The 15,599-nt window shown below is 31.7% G+C and overlaps 1 protein-coding gene across 2 annotated transcripts in view; it reads left to right on the top strand.

Moving 5' to 3' along the window:
- LOC127728247 (uncharacterized) overlaps positions 1-15,599 on the top strand; it is a 125,547-nt gene that overhangs the window by 47,016 nt on the left and 62,932 nt on the right. The window contains exon 8 of one of the 2 annotated variants that reach the window (XM_052235519.1): positions 765-1,312. The exons of the other annotated variant lie outside the window; for it this stretch is intronic. Within the exon in view, the coding sequence (XP_052091479.1) occupies positions 765-1,102 (338 nt within the window). The 3' untranslated portion in view covers positions 1,103-1,312. Of the gene's footprint in view, positions 1-764; positions 1,313-15,599 lie in introns of those variants that run through there. 2 annotated transcript variants of the gene reach the window in all.

Raw genomic sequence — 15,599 nt, 5'->3', positions numbered from 1 at the left:
ACTTTTTAAAAAGGGGGAAAGGTGATTTGTCTGTGTACTTTTTCTTAAGGGTGAAAGATGCCAAGTGGGGGATAAAATCATAAGTCAAGAAGAATAGAATTCCACAACCTAAAACAAGGATAGATAGACAAAAGGAATAAACAACATTTCAGAAAACATTATCGAGAAGGCTCAAATTGGATTTTGGTTAAACTTTGACCTAAAAATAATTCAGCCGAAATGTTCGTGAAGTTAGCCTATTTTTACTTAAATTGGGTTACAAGCCATTATGTCTTCATTTCAATAACGTCGCAATGCAAATGCGACATTAACAATAGCATTTATTTTACATTCATGTGTGGGCCAATATCTAGCAGGTTGAAAATGTAACCAATAATTGTATCACCCGTATTTTCCATGTTTCATTAATCCGCAATTAAAGTGTTGGATGTAGGGCGAAATTAAGGTTGTACAATTCTCATAACTTTAGCATCATATGCCTATAACATCTAAATTAATTTAAATAAAATGAATGTTTATATATTAAGAAATTTCCTGTAAGCCAAGTGACCACTAATTTAAATGATACTTTCATATAGTTTTTATACCATATTTTTAAATATTGTAGTTATGGTATATTGGGTTAGGGTGCTATGAAACTAGTCTTCTATTTATTCGATTCTTTTTCGATCAATTTTTATATAAGCAAGGTCTAAGAAAATACATTATTATTGATTTTATCGAAAATTATAATGCAAAATTATTTTTTTTTCAATCATTTGCAGATGTTGAACCGATGTGTCCATGTAATTGTGAGTATAAAGATAAACTCGATTTTTGGGCAGCTCAGAATCAAACCAACCACACTATGGAGGAATTGCGAGAGATTTTAGCACCAGTTCTTCAGAAACTCGAAAAGGAACTCAAAGTCGATACAAGAAACTTATCATCTACAGTCAATAAAAGGATAAGCGCAAAAGATTCTAGACCATCCGCGCAGAAATTGGGAATGCTAGGAATTGTTTTTTTAAGTTTGATCGTTGGTGGCATTATTCTTGCTGATATAACATCGCTCCCAAGACATTGTGAAACAGCTAAGAACATTTGCACAGGTGGTAGTTAAGATTTGACTCTAACCGACATATTTTAAAGCGAATAAGAAGAGATTTTGAGGGAAAAGATCAAAATGAGACCATATATCAACACAATAAAACAAAACAATGTCCATGACATCTCCTGGTCAACATACTGTTTTCGCTGATATCTAACTTTCATGTTATTTTTAATTATCATCATTATGTTATCCAAATTGAATAAAAATTCAGTGGGGTAACGAGTATTTAATATGAGATTTGAACCAATGAAAACCGCCATCAAGTCGCAGATTCTCTTTGCCTTGACATGTATCAGGAATATTTTTATTCATAATTTTTCCATAAAAATTGCATATGGGGTATGAAGAGAGCAAAGTTCAATATTGAATTTCAGATTGTCAAATCAAAGGTCAAGGTCAAAGGTCAAGGTTGTAAAATACTAACAAATTTTACAAAACTAGTATATTTCCACTTGAAATCTATAATGCTTTTGATTGTAAATATATGTTTAAGATACTGCTGAAAAGTGAAAATAAATCCAAATTAGAATTGAGTCAATTACCATATTTTCTCTGTTTCGTCAAAAAACATGGCCGCCATGGTTAAAAATAGAACTCAGGGGTAAAATGCAGTTTTGGGCTTTTATCTCAAAAACTAAAGCATTTAGAGCAATCTGACATGGGGTAAAAGTGTTCATAAGGTGAAGTTATATTAGCCCTGAAAATTTCAGATGAATCTAATAACCCATTGTTGGGTTGCTGCCACTAAATTGGTAATTTTAATGAAATTTTGCAGTTTTGGTTATTATCTTGAATATTATTATAGATAAAGATAAACTGTAAATATCAAAAATGTTCAGCAAAGTAAGATCTACAAATAAGTTTAATGACCAAAAATTGTCAATTGACCCCTTAGGGAGTTATTTGCCCTTTAAGGACAATTTTACACAATTTGTGTATCATGTTTTGTAACTTTATAAAATCTTCTCCTCTGAAACTACTGAACAAATTCCAACAAAACTTAAGCTGAATGTTCCTTAGGGTATCTAGAATAAAGTTTGTGTTTTATTTTCTGTTTCGTCAAAAAACATGGCCGCCATGGCTAAAAATAGATCATAGGGGTAAAATGCAGTTTTTGGCTTATATCTCAAAAACTAAAGCATTTAGAGCAACTCTGAAGTATTCATTAGGTCAAGGTATACCTGCTCTGAAATTATCAGCCAAATCGGGTATCTGATTTTTAGGTTATTGCCTCTGAATTGATGATTTTTAGGAAATTTTGCAGTTTTCGGTTATTATCTTGAATATTATTATAGATAAAGATAAACTGTAAACAGCAAAAATGTTCAACAAAGTAAGATCTACAAATATGGTTTATACGACCAAAATTGTCAATTGACCCCTGAAGGAGTTATTGCCCTTTTTTGCCAATTTTTCACAATTTGTTCATCTTGATTGCTTACTTAAAAAATCTTCTCCTTTGAAACTGCTGAATCAATTTCAGTCAAACTTGGGCTGAATGAGTTTCAGAGTATCTAGTATAAATTTTGAATTTTATTTCCTTGTACGTCAAAAACATAGCCACTATGGCTAAAATGGAACATTGTGGTAAAATGCATTTTTATGCTTTTGAAGAAAATATGACAGATACAAAGAACATTTAAATGGCATTTTTAAGCCACTAAAAATAATAAAAATAACGTAAATATATATTAAAAAGCAAAAATAATCATTGATGAAAGATTTAAGCAAAAAAATACAGGTAAGCGATTCAGGCTCTTGAGAGCCTCTTGTTGATTTTTCTTTTTTCCACGGCATGGTCAGTTAGTTTAAGACTTCTGAGTTTGAATATCACTTTGGTCTTTTACCTCACTGGAGCCCATGTAAAAAATCCAAGGTCAAAGACAAGATCAAATGAATTGATCAAAAGTTTTAAAAAAATTGAGAGTATTTGATTTATATAACTGGTCCTCCTGAGGTTTTCAGGTTTTTTTTATCTGGTTAGTCAATCATATATGGTCTCATTAGTTTAGTTCCAACTGACATATTAGGTAAATACTTCAAAGGTCAAGGTCAATGTTATGAAGAAGTTTTAATCTTGACAAAATAAGATTAAGGGTCAAATATTACTGCTAAAAATAGGCAAAAATTTGACTTAGGGGTATAAAACCTGATTATGTATATATTTTTTTAGTTTATAGCAACTAAGTGATACAATATGTAATTTTTTTTTAAATCAAAGTTAGGGCCAACATGTTTTAAGGTCTTGATGGATCATAAGCTAGCGTGATACACTGCCCAGGATTTCCTGTTTGAGGCATCTTTTATCGTTTTCCTCTTCAGCAGATCTGTAATCTTCAGGGCTAGTCTGTTAATCTTTCAATGCCAACCTTAAAATATGCTGCCTCAGAGTACTGACTACCACATGTATCTATGCACCTGCTTTTTGTTTGAATATTGTTGGACTGCCTCTCAACCTCTGTCACTGTATCTTAGGAGATAAAATGCATATGACATATAGCATAAGATGTAACAAAATTGTCTAAATGTCCATTTGATGATGTTTTATGTAGCCATATTTGCTTCAACTGTTTGCGCTAAATAGCAAAACAATGTCATTCCCATGTTGTTGTTAGTAGGTCTTATAATAAAACAATCAGCAATATTTGATAACTTTAAAGTAATGTCCAGTCAATATGCAAAATATCACATTTTAGTATATATCAGATATTTTGTAATAATATTATTTTCAACTTTTTCACATGTGGCCATTGAGAGCTTGACAATGAAGGTACACAGTATTAAGGAAGACAGAATGTTGTGCTACCTCTTTCTCTCCTTTTTGAATTGGTTTAAGATTTGATGTCTCACACAATGACATTTACCCCATATTATTATAATTAAACTAACCTGCAATAAAAAGAGGTAATTGAAAGTTAGTGTTTTTTATTCTAATTTAATTGAATATGAAAACTGCATGTAGAAATTTTTAAACTTTCAGAACCTCAATTTCTCAGACAAGTTTAAAAATCAGTGCCAATCAAATATTTTTTAAGGAGTTATGCCCCTTGGAAATATTAATTATATTGGAAATTGCATTGTATTTGCTCACAAGCCTTCGTTGCTCTAAGATATTTGTAAAAAAAATGTAATGAACAAACAAAAAAGTTTGTTTTAGTTATTGCCCTTGGATAAATAAAAAATGTGCAGCACGGGGGACATTGGAACTCTGTTCTTTTATTTATTTTCATTAATTCTACACGAGATTTTATTTCCATTGTAGAAAAAACTAATATTGTTCATTACAAATAATAAAAAAAATGTTCAAACATTGACACAGTATTACTAATTTGTTGATACATCTCTCTACTTTAATACTTTAAATAAATGGGCAGGATGACAATTTATGTAAAAAAAAGTCAGGATAAACTAATAAACAAAAAGGCAGGACCGAATAGAGTGAAAATATACCATCTTTTCCGCAAGTTTATTGTTTTCTGTTAAGTATCAAATTTATAATTAAGATCCATTTATTACATCGGTGATCCGTTTATTTGGCAATCGCCAATGACAGTCAGCAGGGTTTTAGAACATTTGTTGTTCGACCTGTTTGTCAAATGCGTTTTGTTAAAATATACTTTTTCACTTTTTTGGTCTTTTTGGAAAATGTTGTTTGTGCTGTATTTAGACCCCTCTAACAAGAAATTTGTTTTGCATGCACACGTATAAAAATTGCGGTTTTTATCCAACGCAATCATAGGTTTGAACGTTGTTTTCAATTTAGATTTGTTTATATTTTTTCGTTTGGGCTTGTATTATTTTTGCCTTCGGGTTTATATGATCCGTTCATCCTATTTTGACTCCTCAACATTCAAGAGTTTATCCAAAATTGAGATTAATTGTATGGCTTTCCAAATACCGTTTCCATTTCTATCATCACTGAAGAGACATTAATTGTCGAAATCCGGATATGGTGTACAAAAACCTTTGCACCTTTTGTTTGCGGTATCATTTTTCCCCAAGTTTATTGTTTTCTGTTAAGTATTAAATTTATAATTAAGATCCATTTATTACATCGGTGATCCGTTTATTTGGAAATCGCCAATGGCAGTCAGCAGGGTTTAAGAGCATTTGTTGTTCGACCTGTTAGTCAAATGCGTTTTGTTAAAATATACTTTTTCACTTTTTTGGTCTTTTGGAAAATGTTGTTTGTGTTGTATTTCGACCCCTCTAACAAGAAATTTGTTTTGCATGCACACGTATAAAAATTGCGGTTTTTATCCAACGCAATCATAGGTTTGAACGTTGTTTTCAATTTAGACTTGTTTATATTTTTCGTTTGGGCTTGTATTATATTTGCCTTCGGGTTTATATGATCCGTTTATCCTATTTTGACTCCTCAAAATTCAAGAGTCTATCTAAATTGAGGTTAATTGTATGGCTTTCCAAATACTGTTTCCATTCCTAACATCACTGAAAAGACATTAATTGTCGAAATCTGGATATGGTGTACAAAAACCTTTGCACCTTTTGTTTGCGGTATATCATTTTTTCCGCAAGTTTATTGTTTTCTGTTAAGTATCTGTTGTAATAAATGGATCTTAATTAAAGATTTGATACTAAACAGAAATTTCGACAATTAATGTCTCTTCAGTGATGTTAGGAATCGAAACGGTATTTGGAAAGCCATACAATTTACCTTAATATATATATACCATACGATGAAGAATGTAGAAGTAGCGAATTCGACGAGATGCTTTTTATTTTATGTATTTGAGAAGGTTCTGAATAAATTCAGTGTCACACGAGTACAGAAAGCAGTCGGCTAGTAGTGGAGCATAATAAGTATCCATTAGTTGTTGTCGATCTTTCAAACAAGAAAGGGATGTAGTAGTGAAAATAGTAGATAAATCAAAGGGATGGCACATATTGGTTTTACGATGTACGATTATCTTTCTCAGACTCAGAAACAAACCAAACAAAATACTGGATTTGGTGTTTTGAGCACATTTTTTGTACGCCGAGCACTGAGTATATTTTATGACGGAAACACCGGATCTGGAAAACAAACAAAAGTTACAAAACATACCCTTCTACTACAATATCATATAACTTTTTCATTTTTAAGCTTTAATTTATACCGCAATTACCCAAATATTTTACATATTTTCAATATTTTGAAATTTACTACTTTGCGTATGAAATAATTTGTGTGTGTCATCCTAACAAGGTCCAAATTTGTGGTTCTATACCTTGTACATTGTATCTGAGAAAATGACATAATCACGAAAATTTAAGCTCATCGATGACCAATGAAAATAAAGTCAATGTCACTTTGTAAGTTAGTAAAACTTTATTTTTATTATGCTTATTAATAAACATTTGAATATAAGCTCTAATTAGCTTTTCTTCTTGTTCAACGGACAATAATTCTAGAGTGAAATTATTACATGAACTATGTGACATAATGGCGGGTAGTAGTGTTTTTGAACAGAGAGAGAAAATTTTATAAAAATGTGTGATAATGCCTGGAAAAGGCGTTAAACGGACTAATACTAGAGTAAAAAGAAGAGTAAAAGTAAATCTACTAAAGACAACTCAGGTGTCAACACAGGTGACTGTACAGGTGACATTGCAAATGTAAACAAACCATCCAATACACCTTTCACTCCTAATGTTTTAGATACAACGAACAACAGTGTTAACATGAGCCAACAAAATTTTTCACAAGATCCAAACTTTATATATCCTTACAACCCTGGCCCGAACGCTGGGTTCATGACACAAAACCAGCACTTGTGCTCCAGTCCGACTCCCGGAATGTACCCACCACCTATACATCATATGCAACATATATCACCTCCTGTCCAGTCAGCATCTACGCAACAGCGTCCTACATGGGTTGACGAGTTATTCCGACGAATGGACAAGTTTGAAAACAAACTGAATAAACTACATCAAATTGACTTGTTTGTTACTCCTTTGAATGCAAAGGTTATACGATTGGAACAGGGTACCAAATCCTTAGATGACCGTTTAGACCAAGTCGAAAAGAGCACACAGTTGATAAGTGATGAATATGACACCCACAAAAAAAATTTCACCGATATTAAAGCGGAATTAAATAAAATTTCAAGCCAATTAAAAAACAATAACTCTAGCGTGAATACCGTTGATAAAAAACTAAGTCATCGCTTGATGATATGAAAAGGGAGATTGATTGCAAAATGAATTACTTGAAGTCCAAATGAAAGCAATGAGTAACAATATACCGGTAGTTAATGATGAAAATACCATTGGCAAATTCTGTGAGGAAAAGCTGAAAATTGAAAATCTATCTAATATTGTAGTTACTGATGCTTATCGGTAAGGTAAAAAGGGAACCAATAATCGGCCAATCCTTGTTAAATTTTCATCTTTTGAGAATAGGGACAACGTGCAAAAACGTGCATTAAAACTCAAAGGGTCAAATTTCGGAATATCGGAACAACTTCCTCTAGAGATCCAAAAACGCAGGAAAGAGAAACTACCTATCGTGAAACAGTTGCGTGACCAAGATGTTAAAGCCTACTTTGTGAAGAATAAGATTTTCGTTGGTGAGAAAGAATATACTCCATAGGATTTACACAGAGAACAGTTTGAAAATTTAAAATGTTTATGTTAGAATGTGCATGGACTCATATCAATTTATGATGATAACGATTTTCTGAATTTAGTTAATAAATACGATATTTTATGTGTTTGTGAAACTTGGTTAAATGAAAATAACTTAATTAATATTAATGGTTTTGTTAACATTACTTGTATTAATCGTAGTATGAATCTAGGTACTAGAAATGAAGAGGGTATAGCTGTTTATTGCAAACATTACTAGTGTGATGGTATTTCTATTGATAAAGAGTTAAACTATTGAATTGTAATTAAACTAAAAAGAGATTTTTTTGCTATTAACAATGATATTTATATATGTTTTTCGTATATTCCTCATGAAAAGTCTAATTTTTATCAAATATGTGAACATGATTTTCATGAAGTTATTGAAAGTATTGTTGTAGATCTAAAAGAAAAGGGGACTGTATTTGTCGTATTGGGGAAACAAACGATTTTTTGTATAATGATGATTTAGACAAATATATTGAGAGTGTTGAGCAGGTGCTAAACCCCATTATTTCAAATAGGTGTTCTATGGACAAATTCGTCAATTCTTTTGGTCGTAAACTTTTACAAATGTGTGATGACACTGGTCTTACGGCAGCCAATGGAAGACTCGGAAACGACAAATACGGTAATTTCACTTTCTGTACAGCTAACGGATGAAGTGTTAATGAATATTTACTTGTTTCTCCTTGTGATTACGAGTTAATTAGTAATTTCGAAGTGTTACAGTTTTAGAGTTTTCAGACCACTCGCCACTTTATTTTGAACTAGATTTTACAAACAATCATCCGTCACACAATATATCAAAATTTCACACGTATATTAAATGAGATAACAATAAAAACATTGATTATATCCAATTACTACATAATCAACAAGACAGATTGCTTTCACTAGTGAATGATATTTCTACCTAGGACGATGTCAATGATTCGGTAAGGGAGATATCTCAAATACTTTATGACAATGCTTTTGAAGTTTTCGGAAGATCTGTTTTGATAAATGAAAATGAGATTAAGATTCGTAAAAATAATGAATGGTTTGATGAAAAGTGCGCTAAAGAACAAGAGCACTTTCATAAGTTTCGGAACACTTTTCTGCGTCATCCGACAGATATTAACAGACAATTCTATATTTCTGCCAGAAATTCATTTAACAAAGCAAAACGACAAGCCAGAGCAAGGTTTAAGCGTCGAAAAGGAATTGAACTATGTACTATTGCTAAAACAGACCCTAGAAAATTTTGGTCAACTATAAAACCTAAGAATAAATCGCACTGTAGTGTAGACAATGATGTACTATTTAATCATTTTGAAACCATTCTTGGGGACAACCCGCCAGATATATGTAACGATGTATTAGATTTACTAAATAATATACAAATGAATGAATTCCATGTTGACTTTTTAGATTCTGAAATTACTGATGACGAAGTAATCAAAGCAATACACAAATTGAAATCCGAAAAAAGCGCGGGTAATGACAAAATTATTGGTGAAATGCTCTCAGCAGGTCCATTATGTTTTGCACCGATCTTAAAAACACTGTTTAATAATGTATTTGAAAATGGGATTTTTCCTGAACTCTGCACAGAAGGACTAGTTATTGCTGTTCCGAAAAGTGGTAATTTAACGGACCCAAACAACTATAGATAGATATAAGAAGATGTGGTATGAGTGCCAATGAGACAACTCTCCATCCAAGTCAAAATTTATAAAAGTAAACCATTATAGGTCAAAGTACGGTCTTCAACATGGAGCCTTGGCTCACACCGAACAGTAAGCTATAAAAGGCCCCAAAAAATTACTAGTGTAAAACCATTCAAACGGGAAAACCAACGGTCTAATCTATATAAAAAACGAGAAACGAGAAACACTTATGAACCACATCAACAAACGACAACTACTGAACATCAGATTCCTGACTTAGGACAGGTGCAAACAAATGCAGCGGGTTTAAACGTTTTAATGGTACCAAACCTTCACCCTTTTTCTGAAATAATAGTGTAACATCACAGCATAGAAAGACACACTATAAAATATCAACTGAAATAGCTTAACTCAATCAAAGGACATATTAACACCATTGAACATACACTGAACAAATAAATTTGACCTATGACACAATGTAAATACAAAATAAATAAACTAAGGGAAGAATAATAAAAGTAACATGTTATATCGGTAAGAAATGTTAAACAATTAAAGAAAAGCAATATGCTCGAACAAAAATATCAGCCATTTGCAATAACTTTAAACACAGGTAAATGAAAATAATTTTGTTGTTAGGTATACGTGTACAGTACCAATAGAGAAAGGAAATATTTTTACAAAATAAATAATTTTTATGTTCATAGTACGAAATGAAAATTTATAGTTATACCAAACACTTATCAAAGCTGGTATATAGACCAGATATAACCCTGAATAACATTAAATAACAAAAAAGCAATACAATTAGTATCAACAGGTCAAATAAAAAAGAAAGTACGATTTGAGAGTACTCGCAGTTACTGACAGCTAGTAAAAAGCCAAAACAATTAATAATAAAAAATCATGCATCAGAGACTAAAATCAACTAAAACACATCCCAGGGATTTAGTATTTTAACGTCATGGACAGTCAAAGAAGACATGACTAGTGCAATGCCAAAAATAAATGTATCGACAGACAGTAGGATAGTTAGGAGTTTAACCTCTTTATAGATCTAAACGAACGTGGGTGTGTCTTTATACATCCCACTTGAAAAAATACAAATTTAGTTATGTTTTAATTTGCTGATGACAAAATCGATATTAGTGCCAATGTAAACTATATTCAAAGATCTAATTACAACATTGGTAAGATAACCTTTACTAATAAGTTTGTTTAAAGGTTCGATGAGTTTACACGGATCACATAGTGATTTCCGCGCTTTAAGTACAATATTACCGTAAAATTTAGGATGTCAAATACCGTTTTTAATCAGTTTTCTACAAGTACAGCCAAATTTACTAATCAAATCTTTGTATCTATGAAAGAACTTAGCAAAAGTTTTACGTAATTTATGGTAACGAAATCCTTGATTTAATAATTTACTTGTGATGCATTGATTACGTTCGTTAAAATCTATGACATCACTACACGAACGGGCATAACGAACGAGTTGGGATATATATACACCGTATGATGGAGCCAAAGGAACATCGCCGTCTAAAAAAGGAAAATTAACATATAGACCTATTATATTAGTAAGTGTTTTATCTAAACTATTTACGTCTATATTAACAAGCCGTTTACTGGCGTGGTCTGAGGATGAGGAAAAAATTAACGGATAACCAATTTGGATTCCGACCAGGTCGTTCAACTATAGATGCAGTTTTTGTTATTCGTGGGATTATTACACATATTCTACAACATAAAATGAAACTGTTTTGTACCTTTGTAGATTTCCATAAAGCATTTGATAAACTCAGCAGAAGGATCTTAATATACAAACTTCTACAAAATGGTGTCAGTAGCAAAGGAGTAGGTTCGGTAAGGCCCTAAAATGGCCCCCTTTTTTAGCTTAAATTTCAAATAAGGATTTATTGACCAATATGACAATAAATCATAGCTAATACAGTGACTAGATAGGAAATAAGCCTTTTTGTTGAAAATTACGTTCCTGAGTTTTATTTATGACGTCACAAATAGTACTCATTTTGATTTTCCAAGAAAAAGTCAATGAAAATGGGTAAATTTCCATCGATTATTGTTCAAGAAACATAGAGCGCATACGTCGACAACAAAGATCTGTTAAAGTTATGTTTGTAAAGACATTTTACATGTCTTACTTGAATATTTAGTTTGTCGACGCCTGCGCTCTATGTTTCCTGGTCCTAAATTTGGGTAAAATCCGGCCGATTTTGTCAAATTTTGCCAAAATCTCTTGTCTTGACCAATTTGGGATGTAAAAATCAACGCTTTAGAATAAAACTTTGACACAAATAGTTCTATTCAACTTTCTTAAATGTCTTTAAGTCAACTTAAAACATTTTTTATCTTGTAACATTGAACTTTATAATTGGGGCCAAATATGGCCCATACCAAACTTACTCCTTTGTTAATATGATAAAATCTATTTATTCGTCTGTCCGTCTACGAGTAAGATCTGGTGGTTTACTTTCGGACGCAATTAACAACTTACTTGGTGTGAAACAAGGGGACCGTTGTACAACTAAATGGTTTTCTAATATACCTAATTCTTTTTGCGGATGACATTGTTTTGTTTAGTAAGTCTCCCGAAATGTTACAAAAGTTATTAGATAATCTATCAATCTATTGTAAAAAATGGAACATCGAGGTAAATACAGACAAAACCAAAATTGTTGTTTTTAGAAATGGATGGCAGCCAGTTAACTACAGTTTCATTTATGACGGTAAAGAACTGCAAATAGTGGACTCTTACGTGTATTTGGGTATACTACTTCATTATAATGGAAAATTCTTACATACCCAAAAACGATTACCTCAACAGGGATCGAGAGCGCTTTCATCACTTCTGAACTCTTTAAAACATGTGTTCTTATCCGCAAATCAACAATGTCTACTTTTTGATAGTATGGTTGGTTCCGTATTAAACTATGCATCTGAGATATGGGGTTTTCACCGTGCAAATGACGTAGAGCAAATACACAACCGTTTCTGTAGATTTGTTTTAAAACTAGGTAAAAATGTTCATTTAAGTTTTTTATGTGGTGAACTAGGTCATTTGCCTATAGATATAAGAAGATGTGGTATGAGTGCCAATGAGACAACTCTCCATCCAAGTCAAAATTTATAAAAGTAAACCATTAAAGGTCAAAGTACGGTCTTCAACATGGAGCCTTGGCTCACACCGAACAGTAAGCTATAAAGGACCCCAAAAAATTCTAGTGTAAAACCATTCAAACGGGAAAACCAACGGTCTAATCTATATAAAAAACGAGAAACGAGAAACACTTATGAACCACATCAACAAACGACAACTACTGAACATCAGATTCCTGACTTAGGACAGGTGCAAACAAATGCAGCGGGTTTAAACGTTTTAATGGTACCAAACCTTCACCCTTTTTCTGAAACAATAGTATAACATCACAACATAGAAAGACACACTATAAAATATCAACTGAAATAGCTTAACTCAATCAAAGGACATATAAACACCAGTGAACATACACTGAACAAATAAATTTGACCTATGATACAATGTAAATACAAAATAAATAAACTAAGGGAGGAATAATAAAAGGAACATGTTATATCAGTATGAAATTTTAAACAATTTAAGAAAAACAATATGCTCGAACAAATATATCAGCCATTTGCAATAACTTTAAACACAGGTAAATGAAAATAATTTTGTTGTTAGGTATACGTGTACAGTACCAATAGAGAAAGGAAATATTTTTACAAAATAAATAATTTTCATGTTCATAGTACGAAGTGAAAATTTATAGTAATACCAAACACTTATCAAAGCTGGTATATAGACCAGATATAACCCTGAATAACATTAAATAACAAAAAAGCATTACAATTAGTATCAACAGGTCAAATAAACAAGAAAGTACGATTTGAGAGTACTCGCAGTTATTGACAGCTAGTTAAAAGCCAAAACAATTAATAATAAAATATCTCAAGAAAACAAATTATTTTGAAATATTGGCTTCATATTATTGTAAATAAGCCACCTATTGTTTATGATGTTATCAACTTTTATTAGAAGATGCAAACAATGGTAAAACAACTGGGCGTTTAATGTTCGTGATTTATTGTTTAATCTTGGTATAAACTATGTTTGGACTGCACAGAATTGTATAAATATACAGCTAGATGTTATAAATACTCGTATAAAGAACCAGTATTTACAAACATGGTATGCATCATTAAATGATTGTGAAAAACTGTATATTTATAAACACCTCAAAACAGACTTTGTAATTGAGAATTATTTGGATTTTTTTATTAATAGTAATTTACTTACAAAATTGCGAAGTGGTACTTTGAAATTGAACTTCGAACTAGGTAGATATAAAAATATCCATAGACATATGCGTCTATGTGAATGCTGCAATATGGGTTGTGTTGAAAATGAGTACCACTTCGTACTTGTATGTCCAGCCTACAGACCTGTGAGACTAGACTATTTGCCAAAATATTATTGTTCTTGGCCAAATACTTTTAAACTTTTTCATTTGCTTCAAGCAAAATCGAAATTAATTACATTTAAACTGTGTAACTATCTGAAACATGCATGGAAAATTAGATCATGTATTGTGAATTAATTGTACCTTTATTACATTATGTAGTGTTTTCTGCTATATGTCATTTTGTCACATTGTATATACTTGTCTATTTATTGCTATAGCATGTTATTTATGCTTTTGCAAATAAAATATTCATTCATTCATTCATTCAAATGTTACGTAAAAGATCATTTAATTACAATAAATTCTGAAGCTGAAATCCTAACCTAATTGAACGAAGATTGTTATGATAAGATGGAAATTTCAGGTCATCGAGCATTTACGTTAATTTACATAAAAATGATTGTATAGCACCTCTGTTTTACTTTGATATAAATGTTATTACATATAGTTCAAACTGTTGTCCTAACAGTTCCAAACAGAAATATATATTTATGTAACTCAACATTCAATAAAACATTTGTAAGATGATTTTACAAATTTCTCAAAAGTTCAACAGCATGGATTCCTGCAGAAATTCAAAATTCCAATATCTTAGCTATTGTGAGTTATTTGCAAGGACATGTCATTGACCATCGACCAAATGCCTTTTCATAGCATTATCCCTGAATATAGATTGAGTTACAGTTCACAAGTTATTTTCGGGCAACTTTTAAAACTGTCCATAATTATGTAAAAAAAAATTCAAACCGAATTAAAAAAATTAAACAGATGCTCACACGAATTACAGGCATGATTTAAACAAAATAAATGTCAAAAATGTATGCGGACAACAATTTGGTTTATTTTTCAAGGGGAAGGAGAATTTTGGAAATGAATATCCTAGTCTGGTAAAAATTGAAAAAAAAATCTTGCCCAAGACAGGATAAAAATAAATATTCTGCCCGACGAAATGCCGGGAGTGATGGTTTGGCCTAGCAAAAGCTGAAAGTTCATATTCGAACCATCACACCAGACTATTTAATGGTCATCCATTTTCATGAAATTTCATATCATTTGAGCCACTTTAGTCCCATAATTGAATACATATCATCCATTATTCCATTCAGAATGAAAGTGAATTGCTCATGTTCGTGCATATGGTTTTTCTCTAAACCTTCGGAGCATCGGTAGACGACTGGTCTCTAAGTAGTTCATCTACGGTGACCACTTACCTGTGAACACTGAGGTTATTAGATCGAACCCTGCTCGTGTCGTCCTAAGGTGCGTTTTTCGCTCTTCTTAAGTAACTAGGATTGCTAATTTTCTGTCAAAGGTAAGTGGTTCTCTCCTGGCAATCCAGCTTCCCCTACCACTAAAAACTTGGCTCCATTATAATTGATAGGATTTCTGAGAGTGGCGTTAAAACATCAACCAATTTATTAATCTAAATGATGCTTCGAAAAATGATTACCGTTTTGAAATTACAATCTACAGAGGATACTTTTTTTCTAATAATGTATATACGCACTGGAAATTTCATTTCATCAATCAAACTTTTTTAATTCTCATTAGTTAGGGGACATTTTGTTTAATTACTTAGTGAAGCAAATTAGGTCAACGACATATGATATAAGCCAAATGCATACTTATGACCATCAAGACATTCATATACTATTATGGCTTTATTAATACCCTCTACTTTCTAACACATCAATATTAGTCAAAATAGTTCAGCTT

The sequence above is a fragment of the Mytilus californianus genome, unplaced genomic scaffold (genome assembly GCF_021869535.1).
Source record: "Mytilus californianus isolate M0D057914Y unplaced genomic scaffold, xbMytCali1.0.p SCAF_2, whole genome shotgun sequence".
NCBI lineage: Eukaryota > Metazoa > Mollusca > Bivalvia > Mytilida > Mytilidae > Mytilus > Mytilus californianus.
This window is presented reverse-complemented; position numbering and strand designations above follow the sequence as displayed.